Source organism: Coregonus lavaretus (assembly GCF_964263955.1).
Source record: "Coregonus lavaretus genome assembly, chromosome: 29".
NCBI classification, from domain to species: Eukaryota; Metazoa; Chordata; class Actinopteri; order Salmoniformes; family Salmonidae; genus Coregonus; species Coregonus lavaretus.
Window position 1 is genome coordinate 3,710,863 of NC_140016.1, and position 20,862 is coordinate 3,731,724.

At 41.1% G+C, this 20,862-nt stretch overlaps 1 protein-coding gene across 1 annotated transcript; it reads right to left on the reverse strand.

The window, feature by feature from the left end:
- Positions 1 to 5,134: 5,134 nt before the first annotated feature.
- LOC311105066 (solute carrier family 25 member 48-like) lies at positions 5,135 to 20,630 on the reverse strand. The gene is made up of 7 exons (XM_084147057.1): positions 20,478 to 20,630; positions 18,776 to 18,819; positions 17,891 to 17,962; positions 16,897 to 17,149; positions 12,676 to 12,966; positions 6,772 to 6,905; positions 5,135 to 5,734 (listed from the first exon to the last, which is right to left on the reverse strand). The coding sequence occupies exons 1-7, from the start codon at positions 20,521 to 20,523 to the stop codon at positions 5,630 to 5,632; spliced, it is 945 nt and encodes a 314-aa protein (XP_084003183.1). The 5' UTR covers positions 20,524 to 20,630; the 3' UTR covers positions 5,135 to 5,629.
- Between the last annotated feature and the right edge of the window lie 232 nt (positions 20,631 to 20,862).

The window sequence follows — 20,862 nt, forward strand, 5'->3', positions numbered from 1 at the left end:
ATGGTTTGTTGAGATCGTTGTGGAAGAACTTGACTTGAGTGTTGACCTCAACCCCATCGAACACCTTTGGGATGAATTGAATTGCTGAAATTTTGGGAAAAAAGCTTCAAATAGCCCCCGCGATATGCAACTTTTCAGGGAAGTTAGGAACCAATATACACAAGCAGTCAGGAAAGCAAAGGCTAACTTTTTCAAACAGAAATGTGCATCCTGTAGCACTAACTCCAAAAAGTTTTGGGACACTGTAAAGTCCATGGAGAATAAGAGCACTTCCTCCCAGCTGCCCACTGCACTGAGGCTAGGAAACACTATCACCACCAATAAATCTACAATAATCGAGAATTTCAACAAGCATTTTGCTACAGCTGGCCATGCTTTCCATCTGGCTACCACTACCCCGGCCACCAACTCTGCACCCTCTGCTGCAAATTGCCCATGCCCCCCCCGCTTCTCCTTCACACAAATTCAGACAGCTGATGTTTTGAAAGCGCTGCAAAATCTGGACCCCTACCAATCAGCTGGGTTAGACAATCTGGACCCTTTCTTTCTAAAACTAGCCGCCGAAATTGTCGCAACCCCTATTACTAGTCTGTTCAACCTCTCTTTCATAACGTCTGAGATCCCCAGAGATTGGAAAGCTGCCGCGGTCATCCCCCTCTTCAAAGGGGGTGACACTCTAGATCCAAACTGCTACAGACCTATATCCATCCTGCCCTGCCTTTCGAAAGTATTTGAAAGCCAAGTTAACAAACAGATCACCGACCATTTCGAATACCACCGTACCTTCTCCGCTATGCAATCCGGTTTCCGAGCTGGTCATGGGTGCACTTCAGCCACGCTCAAGGTCCTAAACGATATTATAACCGCGATTGATAATAGACAGTACTGTGCAGCCGTCTTCATCGACCTGGCCAAGGCTTTCGACTCTGTCAACCACCGCATTCTTATTGGCAGACTAAATAGCCTTGGTTTCTCAAATGACTGCCTCGCCTGGTTCACCAACTACTTCTCAGATAGAGTTCAGTGTGTCAAATCGGAGGGCCTGTTGTCTGGACCTATGGCAGTCTATATGGGGGTGCCACAGGGTTCAATTCTTGGGCCGACACTTTTCTCCGTGTATATCAATGATGTCGCTCTTGCTGCTGGTGACTCTCAGATCCACCTCTACGCAGACGACACCATTTTGTATACATCTGGCCCTTCATTGGACATTGTGTTAACAAACCTCCAAACGAGCTTCAATGCCATACAACACTCCTTCAGTAGCCTCCAACTGCTCTTAAACACTAGTAAAACTAAATGCATGCTTTTCAATCGAACGCTGCTGGCACCCGCCCACCCGACTAGAATCACCACTCTCGACGGGTCTGACCTAGAGTATGTGGACAACTACAAATACCTAGGTGTCTGGTTAGACTGTAAACTCAACTTCCAGACTCACATAAAGAATCTCCAATCCAAAGTTAAATCTAGAATCGGCTTCCTATTTCGCAACAAAGCCTCCTTCACTCATGCTGCCAAACATGCCCTCGTAAAACTGACTATCCTACCGATCCTTGACTTCGGCGATGTCATTTACAAAATAGCCTCCAACACTCTACTCAGCAAATTGGATGTAGTCTATCACAGTGCCATCCGTTTTGTCTCCAAAGCCCCATACACTACCCACCACTGTGACCTGTACGCTCTTGTTGGCTGGTCCTCACTACATGTTCGTCGTCAAACCCACTGGCTCCAGGCCATCTATAAATCACTGCTAGGCAAATCCCCGCCTTATCTTAGCTCATTGGTCACCATAGCAGCACCCACCCGTAGTCTGCGCTCCAGCAGGTATATCTCACTGGTCATTCCCAAAGTCAACACCTCCTTTGGCCGCCATTCCTTCCAGTTCTCTGCTGCCAATGACTGGAACGAATTGCAAAAATCTCTGAAGCTGGAGACTCTTATCTCCCTCAATAACTTTAAGCATCAGTTGTCAGAGCACCTTACCGATCACTGCACCTGTACACAGCCCATCTGAAATTAGCCCACCCAACTACCTCATCCCTATATTGTTATTTATTTTGCTCTTTTGCACCCCAGTATCTCTATTTGCACATAATCTCTTGCACATCTAGCATTCCAGTGTTAATACTATTGTAATTATTTTGCACTATAGCCTATTTATTGCCTTACCTCCATAACTTGCTACATTTGCACACACTGTATATATATTTTCTGTTGTATTTTTGACTTTATGTTTTTTTACCCCATATGTAACTCTGTGTTGTTTTTATCGCACTGCTTTGCTTTATCTTGGCCAGGTCGCAGTTCAGATGGCTCATTCATCACAAAACCAACTGATATTGCCAACTACTTTAATGATTTTTTCATTGGCATGATTAGCAAACTCAGGCATGACATGCCAGCAACAATTGCTGACACTACACATCCAAGTATATCTGACCAAATTATGAAAGACAAACGTTGTAATTTTGAATTCCGTAAAGTGAGTGTGGAAGAGGTGAAATAATTATTGTTGTCTATCAACAATGACAAGCCACCGGGGTCTGACAACTTGGATGGAAAATTACTGAGGATAATAGCAGACGATATTGCCACTCCTATTTTCAATTTAAGCCTACTAGAATGGAGGGAAGCAAAAGTAATTCCACTACCCAAGAATAGTAAAGCCCCCTTTACTGGCCCAAATAGCCGACCAATTAGCCTGTTACCAAGCCGTAGTAAATTATTGGAAAGAATTGTGTTTGACCAGATACAATGCTATTTTACTGTAAACAAATTGACAACAAACTTTCAGCATGCTTATAGAGAAGGACATTCAACAAGCACAGCACTTACACAAATGACTGATGATTGGCTGAGAGAAATTGATGATAAAAAGATATTGGGGGCTGTTTTGTTAGACTTCGGTGCGGCTTTTGACATTATCGATCATAGTCTGCTGCTGGAAAAAATGTGTTATGGCTTTAATATTGTGGATAAAGAGTTACCTGTTGGAAGCTTCTCCAACATAATCCAGGTAGAATCAGGAATTCCCCAGGGCAGCTGTCTAGGCCCATTACTTTTTTCAATCTTTACTAACGACATGCCACTGGCTTTGAGTAAAGACAGAGTGTCTATGTATGTGGATGACTCAACACTATACATGTCAGCTACTACAGCGACTGAAATGACTGCAACACTTAACAAAGAGTTGCAGTTAGTTTCAGAGTGGGTGGCAAGGAATACGTTTCTAAAACTAAAAGCACTGTATTTGGAACAAATCATTCACTAAACTCTAAACCTCAATCCAATCTTGTAATAAATAATGTGGATATTGAGCAAGTTGAGGTGACTAAACTGCTTGGAGTAACCCTGGATTGTAAACTGTCATGGTCAAAACATATTGATACAACAGTAGCTAAGTTTGGGAGAAGTCTGTCCATAATTAAGCGCTGCTCTGCCTTCCTAACAACAGTATCAACAAGGCAGGTCCTACAGGCTCTAGTTTTATCGCACCTGGACTACTGTTCAGTCATGTGGTCAGGTGCCACAAAGAGGGACAGGAAAATTGCAATTGGCTCAGAACAGGGCAGCACGGCTGGCCCTTGGATGTACACAGAGAGCAAACATTAATAATATGCATGTCAATCTCTCCTGGCTCAAAGTGGAGGAGAGATTGACTTCAGCACTGCTTGTATTTATGAGAGGTATTGACATGTTGAAAGCACCGAACTGTCTGTTTAAACGACTAGCACACAGCTCAGACACCCATGCATACCCCACAAGACATGCCACCAGAGGTCTCGTCACATTCCCCAAGTCCAGAACAGACTATGGGAGGCGCACAGTACTACATAGAGCCATTACTACATGGAACTCTATTCCACATTAGGTAACTGATGCAAGCAGTAGAATCTGATTTAAAAAAAAACAGATAAAAATCCACCTTATGGAACAGCGGGGACTGTGAAGCAACACAAACATAGGCACAGACACATGCATACACACACACATGATAAAATACACACTGTATACACACGTACACATGGGTTTTGTGTTGTAGATATGTGGTAGTGGAGTAGGGGCCTGAGGGCACACACTTAGTGTGCTGTGAAATCTGTTATGAATGTATTGTAATGTTTTTTTAAATGTATAACTGCCTTAATTTTGCTGGACCCCAGGAAGAGTAGATGCTGCCTTGGCAGCAGCTAATGGGGATCCATAATAAATACAAATACAAATACAAGCCTAATCGCCCAACATCAGTGCCCTACGTCACTAATGCTCTTGTGGCTGAATGTAAGCAAGTCCCCGCAGCAACGTTCCAACATCTAGTGGAAAGCCTTCCCAGAAGAGTGGAGGCTGTTATAGCAGAAAAGTGGGGACCAACTCCATATTAATGGCCATGATTTTGGAATGAGATGTTCGACGAGCAGGTGTCCATGTACTTTTTGTCATGTAGTGTATATAGAGAGCAATATTTCACGTAAGTATTGTCCTCTAGGACAGTGGTTTTCAAACCTCTCTTCGGGGACCCCCAGACATTTCACAATTTGATTGGAGCCCTGTACTAGCTAAACTATTAAACCTAATCAAGAGCTTGGTATTTAGGTGAATCGGGTGTGATAGCTTTAGAATAGGACAAATATATGGAACGGCTGTGGGTTGAAAACCCCTGCTCTAGGATAACAGCTGGTTGAGTTATTGTTTTAGAACAGTGCCATCTAGTGGAGGTTGTTTGTAGTCAACAGTTCATTCAAAACGGGTTGTTGGGGGGGGGGGTTATGGGGGCCCAGAACCGAGTTTGGGAAACCCTGCATCAGGATACTGTATAGTGTAAAGACAGCTGTACAGAAGCGCCATCCCACCTGACTTTATCAGTCAGCCACAGCCCTGAGATAAGGTTCCTCAGAAGGCGTCTTCATTGCCCCCAACAGCTCAGTAACACGTGCCCAACATTGTGGGCCCCTAATGTTTTTGTTACTGTGTTTCCTGTTTTACATGTCAGTGCGCCTAATATATTTAAGGTTAATGCAGTCACTCTGACCTTTGGAGAGGATTTAAAGAAAGGAGAATACCATTATTTTATTTTTTAACAATATGTTTATTAGGTTTTCCAAGTAAAAGTGTACAGAAACAGTCTGTAACAAGAATTCCCCCCCCCCCAAAAAACCATACAAATAACTAAGAACAAATGATGTACAAAACTATGCCTCATGGAATGACATTTATTTTCTCCAACATAAAATGTAATGATTAATGTGTGTATCATTACTGAGGTTAGAACTGGTTAACTGTTGGGTACTAATAACTAGTTAATTTATGCTGTAGAGCTAGAAACATTAAGCATACGGTTACTCTATATTATAGCATATTTAAATGTATGCATTTGTGTAAGGCACCTTTATTAAGATGTTTTCTTAATTTAAGAAATGAGTATTTACACTTTACAAATACATTGTATTATGGCAATAGTGCAGATAGTTCTCAAGTCGCTCACCACTTTCATTCTGTAAGGATTCAAATAATCTTCCAGGTGAAACCTTTGGGGTGTCCAAGGACAAGAGGATAGCTGTCAAGATAATGTTTCATTCAGTGGACATACTGTACTCTATCATATTCCTGTGTATTACCGGTGTAGACACTAGAGACCCCTGAAGAACTGCAGAGAGAGTTCATAGCCCAGAAACATGGTGGCACTCATGGGGAAGCCTCGGATAGCGTTCACTGAGGCTCCGCGGAAGAAGACCTGAAGAGAGAGAGAGAGAGAAAATAATTACTAAATGTATAATTTAAAAAAAGGAATTCAATTAAACGTAACATCCTACTTTCATAACAGCCAACCAAAACAAATATCTAGCTGAAACCACATGGTTCAAGCCCATTCAAGCTCATTCAGGCCAAGTACCTATCTTGTCAATGATTGTCAGGTATTGATCAAATGTCCGTGCTCAGTCTCTGTCTGCCAAAAACACATTCGAACAAGATCATCAGTCTGGTCACTTGGAATTGGGGGGGGTGTGACACAACACTATTGGCTTTCTACTATTCTATTACGTCACAAACTGACCAAAACCTGTTTGAACTCCCCCTTAACCCAGGAACGACCTTGGTAGTTTGATCATAACTTTTTTTTTGTGGAACAGATCTTGTCTCGCCTTGTGACTTTTACAGGACATGTCGGGTTGAGTTCACCTGAGTTTAACTTTTAAATCAAATCAAATCAAATCAAATTGTATTGGTCACATGCGCCGAATACAACAGGTGCAGACATTACAGTGAAATGCTTACTTACAAGCCCTTAACCAACAGTGCATTTATTTTAAACAAAAAAAAGTAAAAATAAAACAACAACAAAAAAAAAGTGTTGAGAAAAAAAAGAGCAGAAGTAAAATAAAGTGACAGTAGGGAGGCTATATATACAGGGGGGTACCGGTGCAGAGTCAATGTGCGGTGGGCACCGGCTAGTCGAGGTAGTTGGGGTAATTTTAAACTGAAGGGACTAACGCTAACAGCTACTAGCACTGTCAGCAATTGTCTATGTTGCCACAAAGCTACACCAAAACCACACATATAGGCTACTGTATTACTTTCCAAATGAAATGTACTGATGAATCAATCTTTAAATTGCTACACTGTGGCTTGGTTTCCCGTACAAAGATTAGGCCTACGCATGGACAAAGAAGCATGCTCAACGAAGGATCTTCACTGAAAGCGCTGCTTAGTCCAGGTCTATGGGCTTAATCGGAGTACGGGGGGAAACAGGCCCAGTGTTCGTTTGCTCACATGTATCCCCTCTGTCTTGTAGCTCTGGACGATGCAGTGTACAATCCCTCTGTATTTCCTTGTGTGGAGGGCGTCCGCCTGTAGTCTGCTCTTCACCACGTCAGCTGGAGTAGCTGTGACCCACGAGATAGAACCTTGTAGACAGGAGAAGGTCAGAGGTCAGGAGACGTACATTAGCATGGAGCAACAGTAGAGATGATCTATGATGTTATAGAAGTCCTTGTAACAGGATTTTGGCTACAGTCAGGGCATGTTCAAGTCGGCAAAGCTTTATATGTAATAATAATAATAATAAATAATACATGAATCATTTGGTGGTAGAGAAGACTACAGTACTCGCAAATAAAGGTCACTACAGTTCAGAGTTTAGCTACCACAGAGGTACAACCAGTGTTGGGTACTTGTAACAGGGATTACGTAATCAGATTACATCAACCCAGATTACTTTTTCTATTTTTTTACGGATTACAGTTACATTCTTAAAAACAGCCAATTACATTTTTGGAAAACTTCATGTAATATCAAGATGTTTCTTCAAACACACTGAACTGGCAGGTTTTTTTTTTTAACTGTCCTGAGACACACTGCCAGGAAGTTACCTTTCAGTGGGAATGTAAGCTTTTTCCTTCTGTTCTAATGTATTCAAAATCTCAAAAATTGCCAAATGTCCTCTCCTTGTTGCTTTCCACACAATTTTGTTTTGTTTTAACCAAAAACATCAGACCCCCCTCTTACTGAGAACTACGGTAGCAAAGGGAGGGTAAACTACCAGAATTCTGTTATATTTCAAGAATTTTATGTAATCTATCACAAGATGTGGTCCTCTGTAGCTCAGCTGGTAGAGCACGGCGCTTGTAACGCCAAGGTAGTGGGTTCGATCCCCGGGACCACCCATACACAAAAAAAATGTATGCACACATGACTGTAAGTCGCTTTGGATAAAAGCGTCTGCTAAATGGCTTATTATTAAGATGGCCCTTTTGAGTACTTCATATCATCAGAGATGTTTGTAATAATCTCTAGCCCTCTGTGTGACCACATGTAATATAATATGAAATAATTAAATGAGATGATTTAAAAATTAAAAAAAACAGTGACAACACTGTAAAACATTATCCTGAAATATAAACCACCAACTTAATGAATACCATTGATGTTTAATAAAAGGGTTTCAACATGAAATATCCTTTACAGTGGCTTGCGAAAGTATTGGCATTTTTCCTATTTTGTTGCCTTACAACCTGGAGTTAACCTGGCCCTCTGTAGCGCAGTTGGTAGAGCGCAGTTGGTAGAGCATGGCGTTTGCAACGCCAGGGTTGTGGGTTCGATCCCCACGAGGGGGCCAGTATCATAGAAAATGTATGCACTCACTAACTGTAAGTCGCTCTGGATGAGAGCGTCTGGAAAATATGGATTTTTGGGGGGGTTTGTATCATTTGATTTACACAACATGCCGACCACTTTGAAGATGCAAAATATGTTTTATTGTGAAACAAACAAGAAATAAGACAAAAAAACTGAAAACTTGAGCGTGCATAACTATTCACCCCCCCCCCCCAAGGTCAATACTTTGTAGAGCCAACTTTTGCAGCAATTACAGCTGCAAGTCTCTTGGGGTATGTCTCTATAAACTTGGCACATCTAGCCACTGGGATGTTTGCCCATTCTTTAAGGCAAAACTGCTCCAGCTCCTTCAAGTTGGATGGGTTCCGCTGGTGTACAGCAATCTTTAAGTCATACCACAGATTCTCAATTGGATTGAGGTCTGGGCTTTGACTAGGCCATTCCAAGACATTTAAATGTTTCCCCTTAAACCACTCGAGTTTTGCTTTAGCAGTATGCTTAGGGTCATTGTCCTGCTGGAAGGTGAACCTCTGAAGACTGAAACAGGTTTCCATCAAGAATTTCCCTGTATTTAGCGCCATCCATCATTCCTTCAATTCTGACCAGTTTCCCAGTCCCTACCGATGAAACACATCCGCACAGCATGATGCTGCCATCACCATGCTTCACTGTGGGGATGGTGTTCTCGGGGTGATGAGAGGTGTTGGGTTTGCGCCAGACATAGCGTTTCCTTGATGGCCAAAAAGCTCAATTTTAGTCTCATCTGACCAGAGTACCTTCTTCTATATGTTTGGGGAGTCTCCCACATGCCTTTTGGCGAACACCAAACGTGTTTGCTTATTTTGTTCTTTAAGCAATGGCTTTTTTCTGGCCACTCTTCTGTAAAGCTCTGTGGAGTGTACGGCTTAAAGTGGTCCTATGGACAGATACTCCAATCTCCGCTGTAGAGCTTTGCAGCTCCTTCAGGGTTATCTTTGGTCTGTTTGTTGCCTCTCTGATTAATGCCCTCCTTGCCTGGTCCGTGAGTTTTGGTGGGCGGCCCTCTCTTGGCAGGTTTGTTGTGGTGCCATATTCTTTCCATTTTTTAATAATGGATTTAATGGTGCTCCGTGGGATGTTCAAAGTTTCAAATATTGTTTTATAACCCAACCCTGATCTGTACTTCTCCACAACTTTGTCCCTGTCCTGTTTGGAGAGCTCCTTGGTCTTCATGGTGCCGCTTGCTTGGTGGTGCCCCATGCTTAGTGGTGTTGCAGACTCTGGGGCCTTTCAGAACAGGTGTATATATACTGAGATCATGTGACAGGTCATGTGACACTTAGATTGCACACAGATGGACTTTATTTAACTAATTACGTGACTTCTGAAGGTAATTGGTTGCACCAGATCTTATTCAGGGGCTTCATAGCAAAGGGGGTGAATACATATTCACGCACCACTTTTCCGTTATTTATTTTTTGAATTTTTTGAAACAAGTAATTTTTTCCATTTCACTTCACCAATTTGGACTATTTTGTGTATGTCCATTAAAATCTATTTAAATTACAGGTTGTAATGCAACAAAATTGGAAAAAACGCCAAGGGGGATGAATACTTTTGCAAGGCACTGTATATATTTTTTCACACTCTTGTATTTATTTTACCATGTCACTATGTCTTTGTTGTCAATGTTTTGGGGCCAAACTGGTGGCAGGTTCTGAAACAAGTCAACAGTAGGAAGAGTTTTTAATTAGTTAAATAGTTAATTGAAATGAATGCCATTGTTGATTAGATTTTTGTTCCATTAATTAGGCTTGAACCATATGGTCTAAATTAAATCAACAACACCTTTCTCGAAGACTCAAACGGAAGCAAGTATTCATAAATAATCGTTCTCTTAAATTAAAGCCTATTCTTGTGGGAAGTTGCTATAATATGCTATTTAGCAGACGCTTTTATCCAAAGCGACTTACAGTCATGTGCGCATACATTTTTACGTATGGGTGGTCCCGGGGATCAAACCCACTACCCTGGCGTTACAAGCGCCATGCTCTACCAATTGAGCTACAGAGGACCACGAGTGCTATAGACCACCAAGTGCTAACAGTCATTATCTGGATAACGTGTGAAATACTTGATAATGTAGGTGATATCAACAGAGAAGTATATTTTCTGGGTGATTAAATATTGACTGGCTTTCATCAAGCTACCCACTCAAGAAAAAGCTTCAAACTGTAACTAGTGCCTGCAACCTGGTTCAGGTTATCAATCACCCTACCAGGGTAGTTACAAACAGCATAGGAATGAAATCATCAACATGTATTGAGCACATCTTTACTAATGCTGCAGAAATGTGCTTGAAAGCAGTATCCAGATCCATCTTATGTAGTGATCACAATTTAGTAGCCATCTCTAGGAAAACCAAAGTTCCAAAGGCTGGGCCTAATATAGTGTATAAGAGGTCATACAATAAGTTTTGTAGTGATCCCTATGTTGTTGATGTAAAGAATATGTGTTGGTCCGTGGTGTGTAATGAGGAGCAACCAGACACTGCACTTGACAGGTTTATGAAATTGCTTATCCCAGTTACTAATAACCATGCACCCATTAAGAAAATTACTGTAAAAACTGTTAAATCCCCGTGGATTGATGAGGAATTGAAACATTTTATGGTTGAGAGGGATGACGCACAAGGAATGGTAAATAGGTCTGGCTGCACAACCGATTGGAAAACGTACTGCAAATTGAGAACTCAGGTGACTAAACTGAATAAAAAGAAGAAGAAACTACACTATGAAACAAAGATAAATGACATAAAAGAATGATAGTAAAAATCTTTGGAGCGCCTTCAATTAAATTTGGGGAAAAATGGCAAACTCAGCGCCATCATTCATTGAATCAGATGGCTCATTCATCACAAAACCGACTGACATTGCCAACTACTTTCATAATTTTTTTCATTCACTGGTAAGATTAGCAAATTTAGGCATGACATGCCAGCAACAAATGCTGACACTACACATCCAAGTATATCTGACCAAATTATGAAAGACAAGCGTTGTAATTTTGAATTCCGTAAAGTGAGTGTGTGGAAGAGCTTAACAGTGATTGTTGTCTATCAACAATGACAAGCCACCGTGGTCTAGCAACTTGGATGGAAAATTACTGAGGATAATAGCGGACCATATTGCCACTCCTATTAGTTAATTACCAAAATTACTGAAGATTCCGGCAACCTTGGTAAACTACTGGTAGCTTTGCAACACTACTGAGAACTGAATCATCTGACATTTCATCAGGATCTCTGTGTCAAAAGGGAATGTTGTATTAGGCAATACAGTAACGTTGAAGGGCTCTGGCTAGTATACTTAGCCAGCTAGAAGGATGAAGTACGAAGCTAACGTGAAACGGAGCCGAACCTCAGCAGGTGCAAAAAATGGGCTACTAAATGATCATAATAACGTTGCTTTACAGAGAGAAGGCTACCGAGACAGACGTGGCGCTCAGTGGTGAGGCTGAGGCAGGCTGCAATGCATGCAGGAGGAAGCAGAGGAGACAGAGAGAGAGAGAGGGGACGTAAGCAGAGAGAGGTTAGTACAGTGGTTCCCAAACATGGGGTCGGGGCCCCATGAGGGGCTCCCTGAGAAAATCAGTACTAATGTTATCAGGAACTTTTTAAAAAGATGATATGTTTCAATATGAACATCTTCACATGGCCCATCATCCCTGTAGGCCGACATTAAAATACAACCACTGTATGTTTCAGTATGAACATCTCCACAGGACCCATCTTCCCTATAGGCCGACATTAAAATGCAATCAACATTCAAACAATACAGTTCTAAAAATGTCATAAAATGTCCTTGATATCGGTGGTTGTTCGTCTTATCATCTCCATCGATGGAGTTTTTACCACTACATCACTGATAATACAGAAACGTAAGTAATATTCTAATAATTATTGTGAATGTGATAATACGATCATCTGTGTGCTCCACTGATGTCTGTTTGTACGGAGCTTGATTAGTAATGCCTATGAATACAAATGTGAATGCTATGTATTTTGACAAAAGAGATACAGTATCTATGTAAAGAGTTGATGATTTTATGCAATTCATCATTGCAACTGACTGAACAGTCGCTGATGCTACGTGTCAGTGTGTATCATTTCTCATATTTCAGGGGTATAGCATTACAGCTGTATAGCTAATAGGCTAGGTGTTTATCGATGGACTGAGGTGAATGAACCTACAGCAGCCGAGGTCATAATGGCTGGGGTCATTCTTGCTGTTCTCCAAATAGCATTTTAAAGTTGTTTTAATTGTATAGAAATGCAGTCTACCCCCTTCCGGACCTCACTAAAACTCAAACCCTGGTTACGGCCCTGCTAGCAACGTCAGGATTGAGGGTTCGATTGACTTATGGGCCTAATAACCCTCAGCCAGTAGATTCTCTGGCCTGGCGGAGACCAAAACCAGCCCGCGGGTTCAACAGAACGCTCCTTTAGCTTTCTGTTTGCTTCCACCAAGACCAACTAGCAACAGTAACATCACCATTCATCCATAAACACCTTCCAGTTACCTGCCAGTCCTCCAGACAGCCATATAGAACAGGGATGAGGTGACGACCTCCCTTCGGGGGATAGCCAGCGACGGAACAACGCGTAGGGGATGAAGTACAGCGTGTACCCAGGGACGTCTCTCAGGACCATGGCCCCGGCCCCTCTGTAGAGCCCCTGGATCCCCTCCGTCTGCAGTGTGGAGCTGATACAGTGGATGGGCCCCCTGTAGGTCGGCTGGCCCTGGAGAGTCACGGAGCGCACAGCGATGTTACCGTTCCCGTTTCCGGTTGTCCCGGCAATGTTCAGGTTCTCTAAAATACACAAGGATACAAACAATAAAAGATGAGATTGTACTTGACTTTATTGACCGCTGAGGCAGAAAGAGGAGAGTTTGGATTAAGGTTCTTATGCGGAAGGAGGCTTTAACTACATACCAGAACAACAGGTGATGGTCAACATTTAACCCATGTATTTTATGATGCCCTATACCGTAAGATCCATGAGGCAACACACAAGGACGTGTGGTGCATCACCATATAAAAGGTGCAGCAATTTCCGTCTTCAAAACGGTGACTGGTGACTCATCACTGGTGTAGGACATTGACAGGTGATTATGACGCCTTTAGTTTATCAACCTCTGAGTGTGCTGGTTACGATCCATGGGCTGCATCATCTCAAACTAGCTCGTCTGAGTTGCTGTTGTGAAATATTAATGGCTGTTGAAAAACCTTATGGGGCACTGAACCTGAATAGGCAAATGATACGTTGTCTCTGGTTCGTTGAATTGTCAACCTATTCTGTTCTGTTCTACTCTAGACCTCTGAGTAAAGTCCCACTAAAATGAGCTGTCTAAACCCATGGGTACTGTAGGCACTGTCCCTTCTAGAATGGTCTGAAGGATAGTTATACTAAAGGAAATACCTTCTAGAATGGTCTGAAGGATAGTTATACTAAAGGAAATACCTTCTATAATGGTCTGAAGGATACTTATACTAAAGGAAATACCTTCTAGAATGGTCTGAAGGATAGTTATACTAAAGGAAATACCTTCTAGAATGGTCTGAAGGATAGTTACACTAAAGGAAATACCTGCTAGAATGGTCTGAAGGATAGTTATACTAAAGGAAATACCTTCTAGAATGGTCTGAAGGATAGTTACACTAAAGGAAATACCTGCTAGAATGGTCTGAAGGATAGTTATACTAAAGGAAATACCTGCTAGAATGGTCTGAAGGATAGTTATACTAAAGGAAATACCTGCTAGAATGGTCTGAAGGATAGTTATACTAAAGGAAATACCTGCTAGAATGGTCTGAAGGATAGTTATACTAAAGGAAATACCTGCTAGAATGGTCTGAAGGATAGTTACACTAAAGGAAATACCTGCTAGAATGGTCTGAAGGATAGTTATACTAAAGGAAATACCTGCTAGAATGGTCTGAAGGATAGTTATACTAAAGGAAATACCTGCTAGAATGGTCTGAAGGATAGTTATACTAAAGGAAATACCTGCTAGAATGGTCTGAAGGATAGTTATACTAAAGGAAATACCTGCTAGAATGGTCTGAAGGATAGTTATACTAAAGGAAATACCTGCTAGAATGGTCTGAAGGATAGTTATACTAAAGGAAATACCTGCTAGAATGGTCTGAAGGATAGTTATACTAAAGGAAATACCTGCTAGAATGGTCTGAAGGATAGTTACACTAAAGGAAATACCTTCTAGAATGGTCTGAAGGATAGTTATACTAAAGGAAATACCTTCTAGAATGGTCTGAAGGATAGTTATTATGACGCCTTTAGTTTATCAACCTCTGAGTGTGCTGGTTACGATCCATGGGCTTCATCATCTCAAACTAGCTCGTCTGAGTTGCTGTTGTGAAATATGAATGGCTGTTGAAAAACCTTATGGGGCACTGAACCTGAATAGGCAAATGATACGTTGTCTCTGGTTCGTTGAATTGTCAACCTATTCTGTTCTGTTCTACTCTAGACCTCTGAGTAAAGTCCCACTAAAATGAGCTGTCTAAACCCATGGGTACTGTAGGCACTGTCCCTTCTAGAATGGTCTGAAGGATAGTTATACTAAAGGAAATACCTTCTAGAATGGTCTGAAGGATAGTTATACTAAAGGAAATACCTTCTAGAATGGTCTGAAGGATAGTTATACTAAAGGAAATACCTGCTAGAATGGTCTGAAGGATAGTTATACTAAAGGAAATACCTTCTAGAATGGTCTGAAGGATAGTTATACTAAAGGAAATACCTTCTAGAATGGTCTGAAGGATAGTTATACTAAAGGAAATACCTTCTAGAATGGTCTGAAGGATAGTTATACTAAAGGAAATACCTTATAGAATGGTCTGAAGGATAGTTATACTAAAGGAAATACCTTATAGAATGGTCTGAAGGATAGTTACACTAAAGGAAATACCTTCTAGAATGGTCTGAAGGATAGTTATACTAAAGGAAATACCTTATAGAATGGTCTGAAGGATAGTTACACTAAAGGAAATACCTTCTAGAATGGTCTGAAGGATAGTTATACTAAAGGAAATACCTTCTAGAATGGTCTGAAGGATAGTTACACTAAAGGAAATACCTGCTAGAATGGTCTGAAGGATAGTTATACTAAAGGAAATACCTGCTAGAATGGTCTGAAGGATAGTTACACTAAAGGAAATACCTTCTAGAATGGTCTGAAGGATAGTTACACTAAAGGAAATACCTGCTAGAATGGTCTGAAGGATAGTTACACTAAAGGAAATACCTTCTAGAATGGTCTGAAGGATAGTTACACTAAAGGAAATACCTTCTAGAATGGTCTGAAGGATAGTTATACTAAAGGAAATACCTTCTAGAATGGTCTGAAGGATAGTTACACTAAAGGAAATACCTTCTAGAATGGTCTGAAGGATAGTTACACTAAAGGAAATACCTTCTAGAATGGTCTGAAGGATAGTTATACTAAAGGAAATGCCTTCTATAATGATCTGAAGGATAGTTACACTAAAGGAAATACCTTCTAGAATGGTCTGAAGGATAGTTACACTAAAGGAAATACCTGCTAGAATGGTCTGAAGGATAGTTACACTAAAGGAAATACCTTCTAGAATGGTCTGAAGGATAGTTACACTAAAGGAAATAGCTTCTAGAATGGTCTGAAGGATAGTTATACTAAAGGAAATACCTTCTAGAATGGTCTGAAGGATAGTTACACTAAAGGAAATACCTTCTAGAATGGTCTGAAGGATAGTTACACTAAAGGAAATACCTTCTAGAATGGTCTGAAGGATAGTTACACTAAAGGAAATACCTTCTAGAATGGTCTGAAGGATAGTTATACTAAAGGAAATACCTTCTAGAATGGTCTGAAGGATAGTTATACTAAAGGAAATACCTTCTAGAATGGTCTGAAGGATAGTTATACTAAAGGAAATACCTTCTAGAATGGTCTGAAGGATAGTTACACTAAAGGAAATACCTTCTAGAATGGTCTGAAGGATAGTTACACTAAAGGAAATACCTTCTAGAATGGTCTGAAGGATAGTTACACTAAAGGAAATACCTGCTAGAATGGTCTGAAGGATAGTTATACTAAAGGAAATACCTGCTAGAATGGTCTGAAGGATAGTTACACTAAAGGAAATACCTGCTAGAATGGTCTGAAGGATAGTTACACTAAAGGAAATACCTTCTAGAATGGTCTGAAGGATAGTTACACTAAAGGAAATACCTTCTAGAATGGTCTGAAGGATAGTTATACTAAAGGAAATACCTTCTAGAATGGTCTGAAGGATAGTTACACTAAAGGAAATACCTTCTAGAATGGTCTGAAGGATAGTTATACTAAAGGAAATACCTTCTAGAATGGTCTGAAGGATAGTTACACTAAAGGAAATACCTTCTAGAATGGTCTGAAGGATAGTTATACTAAAGGAAATACCTTCTAGAATGGTCTGAAGGATAGTTATACTAAAGGAAATACCTTCTAGAATGGTCTGAAGGATAGTTATACTAAAGGAAATACCTTCTAGAATGGTCTGAAGGATAGTTATACTAAAGGAAATACCTTCTAGAATGGTCTGAAGGATAGTTACACTAAAGGAAATACCTTCTAGAATGGTCTGAAGGATAGTTATACTAAAGGAAATACCTGCTAGAATGGTCTGAAGGATAGTTATACTAAAATAAATACATTCTAGAATGGTCTATAATGTTGTATTGGGCTTTAACTTTACCTGCTAAACAGGGCAGAGTCTGCAACTGCAGTCTGATCTTAACAAGGTCGACCGGAGCTCCGAGTCCCACTGACATCAGCCCAGTCAACATGCTGGCCAGGGTCAGGTCCAACATACCACATGGCTGCCTCCCATCACCATAGCGGAACTTGCTTATAACCCTCTGCGTGTTGTTGAAGAGCCCAAACACCACTGAGTTATACACAGTGATGCTGGCCAGGGGGAAGGAGAGACCCTTGAAGAAGCCAGCAACCTAGGTGGAAGAAAAATGTGACGTTTTATGCAACAGTGTGTTTAGCAGAAGGTCTGGGTCCCAGTATACCACATGGTCTTTGGCAGCTTTAAGGTTTATTTTTTCCCCCCTCCCAGAGCGCTCTCCACTTCTTTCCAGGTTGTTCTCCCTCCCAGCCCGGAGAGAGGCTACAGAGGGAATATTCACAGCAAGGCTCAAGGATATTGATAAAACAAAAGCACAGTTGCTTCAAAAGTCACATTTTTCTTTCCAGAACTGTCACAGCTAGGTCTACAGTATAATCTACAGATGAGTGTGTAAAATGAATATGATAATGAACTTTTACAGTAGTTGTCGAGGCTGACACTTAATGTCCAAGGCCTCTACAGTTCTTTAGGAAACTATACCAATGCCATGATGACAAATGGTTTATAATAATAAAAATATGCCATTTAGCAGACGCTTTTATCCAAAGCGACTTACAGTCATATATGTATACATTTTCTTTTGACGTATGGGTGGTCCCGGGGATCGAACCCACTACCCTGGTGTTACAAGCGCCATGCTCTACCAATTCAGCTACAGAGGACCACATGCCAAGAATTATCCCATGGCCTCCCATGGATTACTGTGGGTTCGATTCCCATTGGGATCCATACAATATGTCTATGCATGCATGACTGTAAGTAGCTTTGGATAAAAGTGTCTGCTAAACGGCCTGTATTACATTTAGACTACGAGAGCAGTGACATATCCACTTACAGTTTCCTTTCTGTAGATTTGGAGGACACAGTGGAGGGTGCTCCTGTATCCTTTCCCGGCTTGTAGACGAGTCTGTTGGGTAGAATCATAGAATGGGAAATGTTAAGAACTTCAACATTTCTACCTAAAACATTGGCCTACACAATCTACAACATGTAGGCTAGGTGATGTGATGCGTGGTAACTCGTTTTACTGTTACTGCAGGCCTATTGCCTACTAAATGGTAACTGTGTATGTGCAGATAAACTAATGTTGCATGTTTGGTAAAAACTCAAGGATTGACATTAAGGTGTGACCTATTGCCTAGAGCAAGTGAACTGAACAGTTGGACAAGTTGAGCCTGCTCTGAGGTCGCCCCCATTGGGCAGTTTTTATTTTATTTATTTTTTTATGTTTACGGACAACAACGAAACTGCAAGCATTGATCTGTCTGGTTCCCCTCCATTGTTTAAATGAAAGAGACATTTTATGGATTTTTTCCCCGATGGGCAAGTGCCTTTCAGACCTTAATGTAAATCCCTGATTTAAACCCGCAGGAGGCTGGTGGCACTTTAATTGAGGAGGACGGGCTCATGGTAATGGCTGGAGTGGAATTGGTGGAATGGTATCAAATACATCAAACACATGGTTTCCATGGTTTCCATGTGTTTGACGCCATTCCATTTGCTCCGTTCCAGACATTATTATGGGCTGTCCTCCTCTCAGCAGCCTCCACTGTTTAAACCTCATCGGACAGTTTCCTGGACACAGATTAATCCTATTCCTGGACTTAAACTCAAGATAAACAGAGAATCTCCATTGAAAATGCATTTTAGTCCAGGACTCGGCTTGATCAGTGTCTGGGAAACCAGTCCTTTCTGTGTTGAACTGTGTCCTCATATGTACCTTGACTGTGTCCAGCGGATGACCCACAATAACACTGGACGCTCCTATTGGAAAAACAGATGGAAACAACATTTAGAGGAGTGAGAAGGGAAGATAGGGGTGGGAGAGAGAAGAGAGAGGAGATAGAGGAGATAGAGTGTAAGAGAGTGGGGAGAGAGGAGAGAGAGAGAGAGAGAGAGAGAGAGAGAGAGAGAGAGAGAGAGAGCACACATTCAAATACCTATCAAAATTGGCTAAATCTAATTTAATGTGTCATTGAATCCCCCCCCCCCCAGTGCTATCTGGCCATAAATCGACAGTACACCATGGCAAAGAGACAGAGCTGCATTTCCTCACCAAATGTAAAAAATATAAAACAATGAGTGTCATTTCCCCAAATGTTAAACCCTTATTCAAGGTTTCAAGACCTCTCTGATGAGAATAGGCTACCCGTCCTGTTGGGGGAGGACGCGGAGAGCTGTGGGTTGGCAGCGCACTACATTGCTGCCTTCCATAAGATGAGGGACAGTGTCTGACAGACCAACCGACCTGCACATGTCCTCTATGCTTATTGTTATTGTTCAATCTATGGTTATTTTGACCCTTGGTTATTGTTGTTACTGATTGTCCCGTTGACAATCTTCATTATTATTGTTTTAATTATGTTCATATCGTAAATGTATCACTTAATCTCCAAAGTACGCGTTTGGCAATGTACATTGTTACATCATGCCAATAAAGTAAATTGAATTGAAAGAGAGTGAGATAGGGGGAGGGGGAGAGAGCGAGAGATAATAATAATATATAATGTTGTTTCAGTGGCACCCTGCCTAGAACATCCGACCCTTCTCGGACAATAGAACTACAGTACCACAGATTTCAGGGAAATACAGAGAGAACTGGGAGAATCATGTCCCGGCCAGACAGTCTCAGCAGCATTTTAAAACGCTACCACTGCTCTAGCTCTGCTTAGGGATCATTCTGACTCAACGTTTGCAAAAACAAACTTAGGCCGTTAATGTTCATAACTACAGTAGTCTGCCTATAGGCGAATAACGGGCGATGAAGAGTGAGACCACTTACAGCATTCCACATATTTCATTATGCAATGTGCAACTACTAAAGCCCCCTACTGGCCGTTTCAGGTAGCGCGCCTTGCAGAAGTAGAATATGTAAAAGGAAGAGTTTTTCTCAAACTAAATAGTCAAACATGTAGTACTGGTTATTTAATTATTAACTACCTGTTGATTGCATGTTAAATGTTGAGTGTTTGATCAAAATGATCAAATGTCAAGCTCTATGTGGGCAATTAGATTTGGAAAATCTGTGCATTGTTTAAACTTTGTTCCAATTATTCATTTTTTATTTCTAATCGAACATAGATTAGACATAGGCCTAAATAGCAAACATAGCAAATGTATTAAAATAAAAAACATACAAAAGTTTGTTTGTTTAACACACATGATGATAAACAAACAACAAAATCGATATGTTGTCCTCTGTAGCTCAATTGGTAGAGCGTGGCGCTTGAAACGCCAGGGTAGTGGGTTCGATCCCCGGGACCAACCATACGTAAAAATGTATGCACGTAAGTCGCTTTGGATAAAAGCGTCTGCTAAATGTCATGTTATATTATATATACGCAATAGTCCAACCACTCATCCAAACATAAAACGTGTTATTCTACAGCTAATTGACTAGTTGAAAAATAACGGACACTCACCTCCAATCCACCCTGCAAGGAAGTCATCTAAATGAAAACCATTCATTTTTGGATGCTCTTAATAACTTTTATTTTGTCACTGTCACCAGTTATCTTAATTGTCTGGAATTGAAAGTCGATGCAGACACGCGGGGTAGGCTATCTGAGAAACAAAGTAAAACTAAGTAACGTTCCTAGCATCTATGTAAACCTCTAGATAGGTGTAGGAGGGTCTGTAAACATATTAACGTTTGGAGGGATTGGGCGTCTCTAAACCAATCAGCATCTAGGATATCTGTTTAACACTTGCGGTCTCAAAACAATGGGCTGATTCGTTTTGCACGGCCCGGTACCCCAGTTTAGTAGAGATTTCAAGTCAGGACAAATGGGATGGCCTAAAATGTGC

What these genes read in the sequence shown, in the direction of transcription:
- LOC311105066 (XM_084147057.1), bottom strand. Translation starts at nt 20,523, where the DNA reads ATGAATGGTTTTCATTTAGATGACTTCCTTGCAGGGTGGATTGGAG. An exon ending in GACTCTGCCCTGTTTAGCAG is followed by an intron (nt 12,967 to 16,896) that starts GTAAAGTTAAAG and finishes TGTGTATTTTAG; the next exon opens with AGAACCTGAACATTGCCGGG. An exon ending in ACAAGACAGAGGGGATACAT is followed by an intron (nt 5,735 to 6,771) that starts GTGAGCAAACGA and finishes CTCTCTCTTCAG; the next exon opens with GTCTTCTTCCGCGGAGCCTC.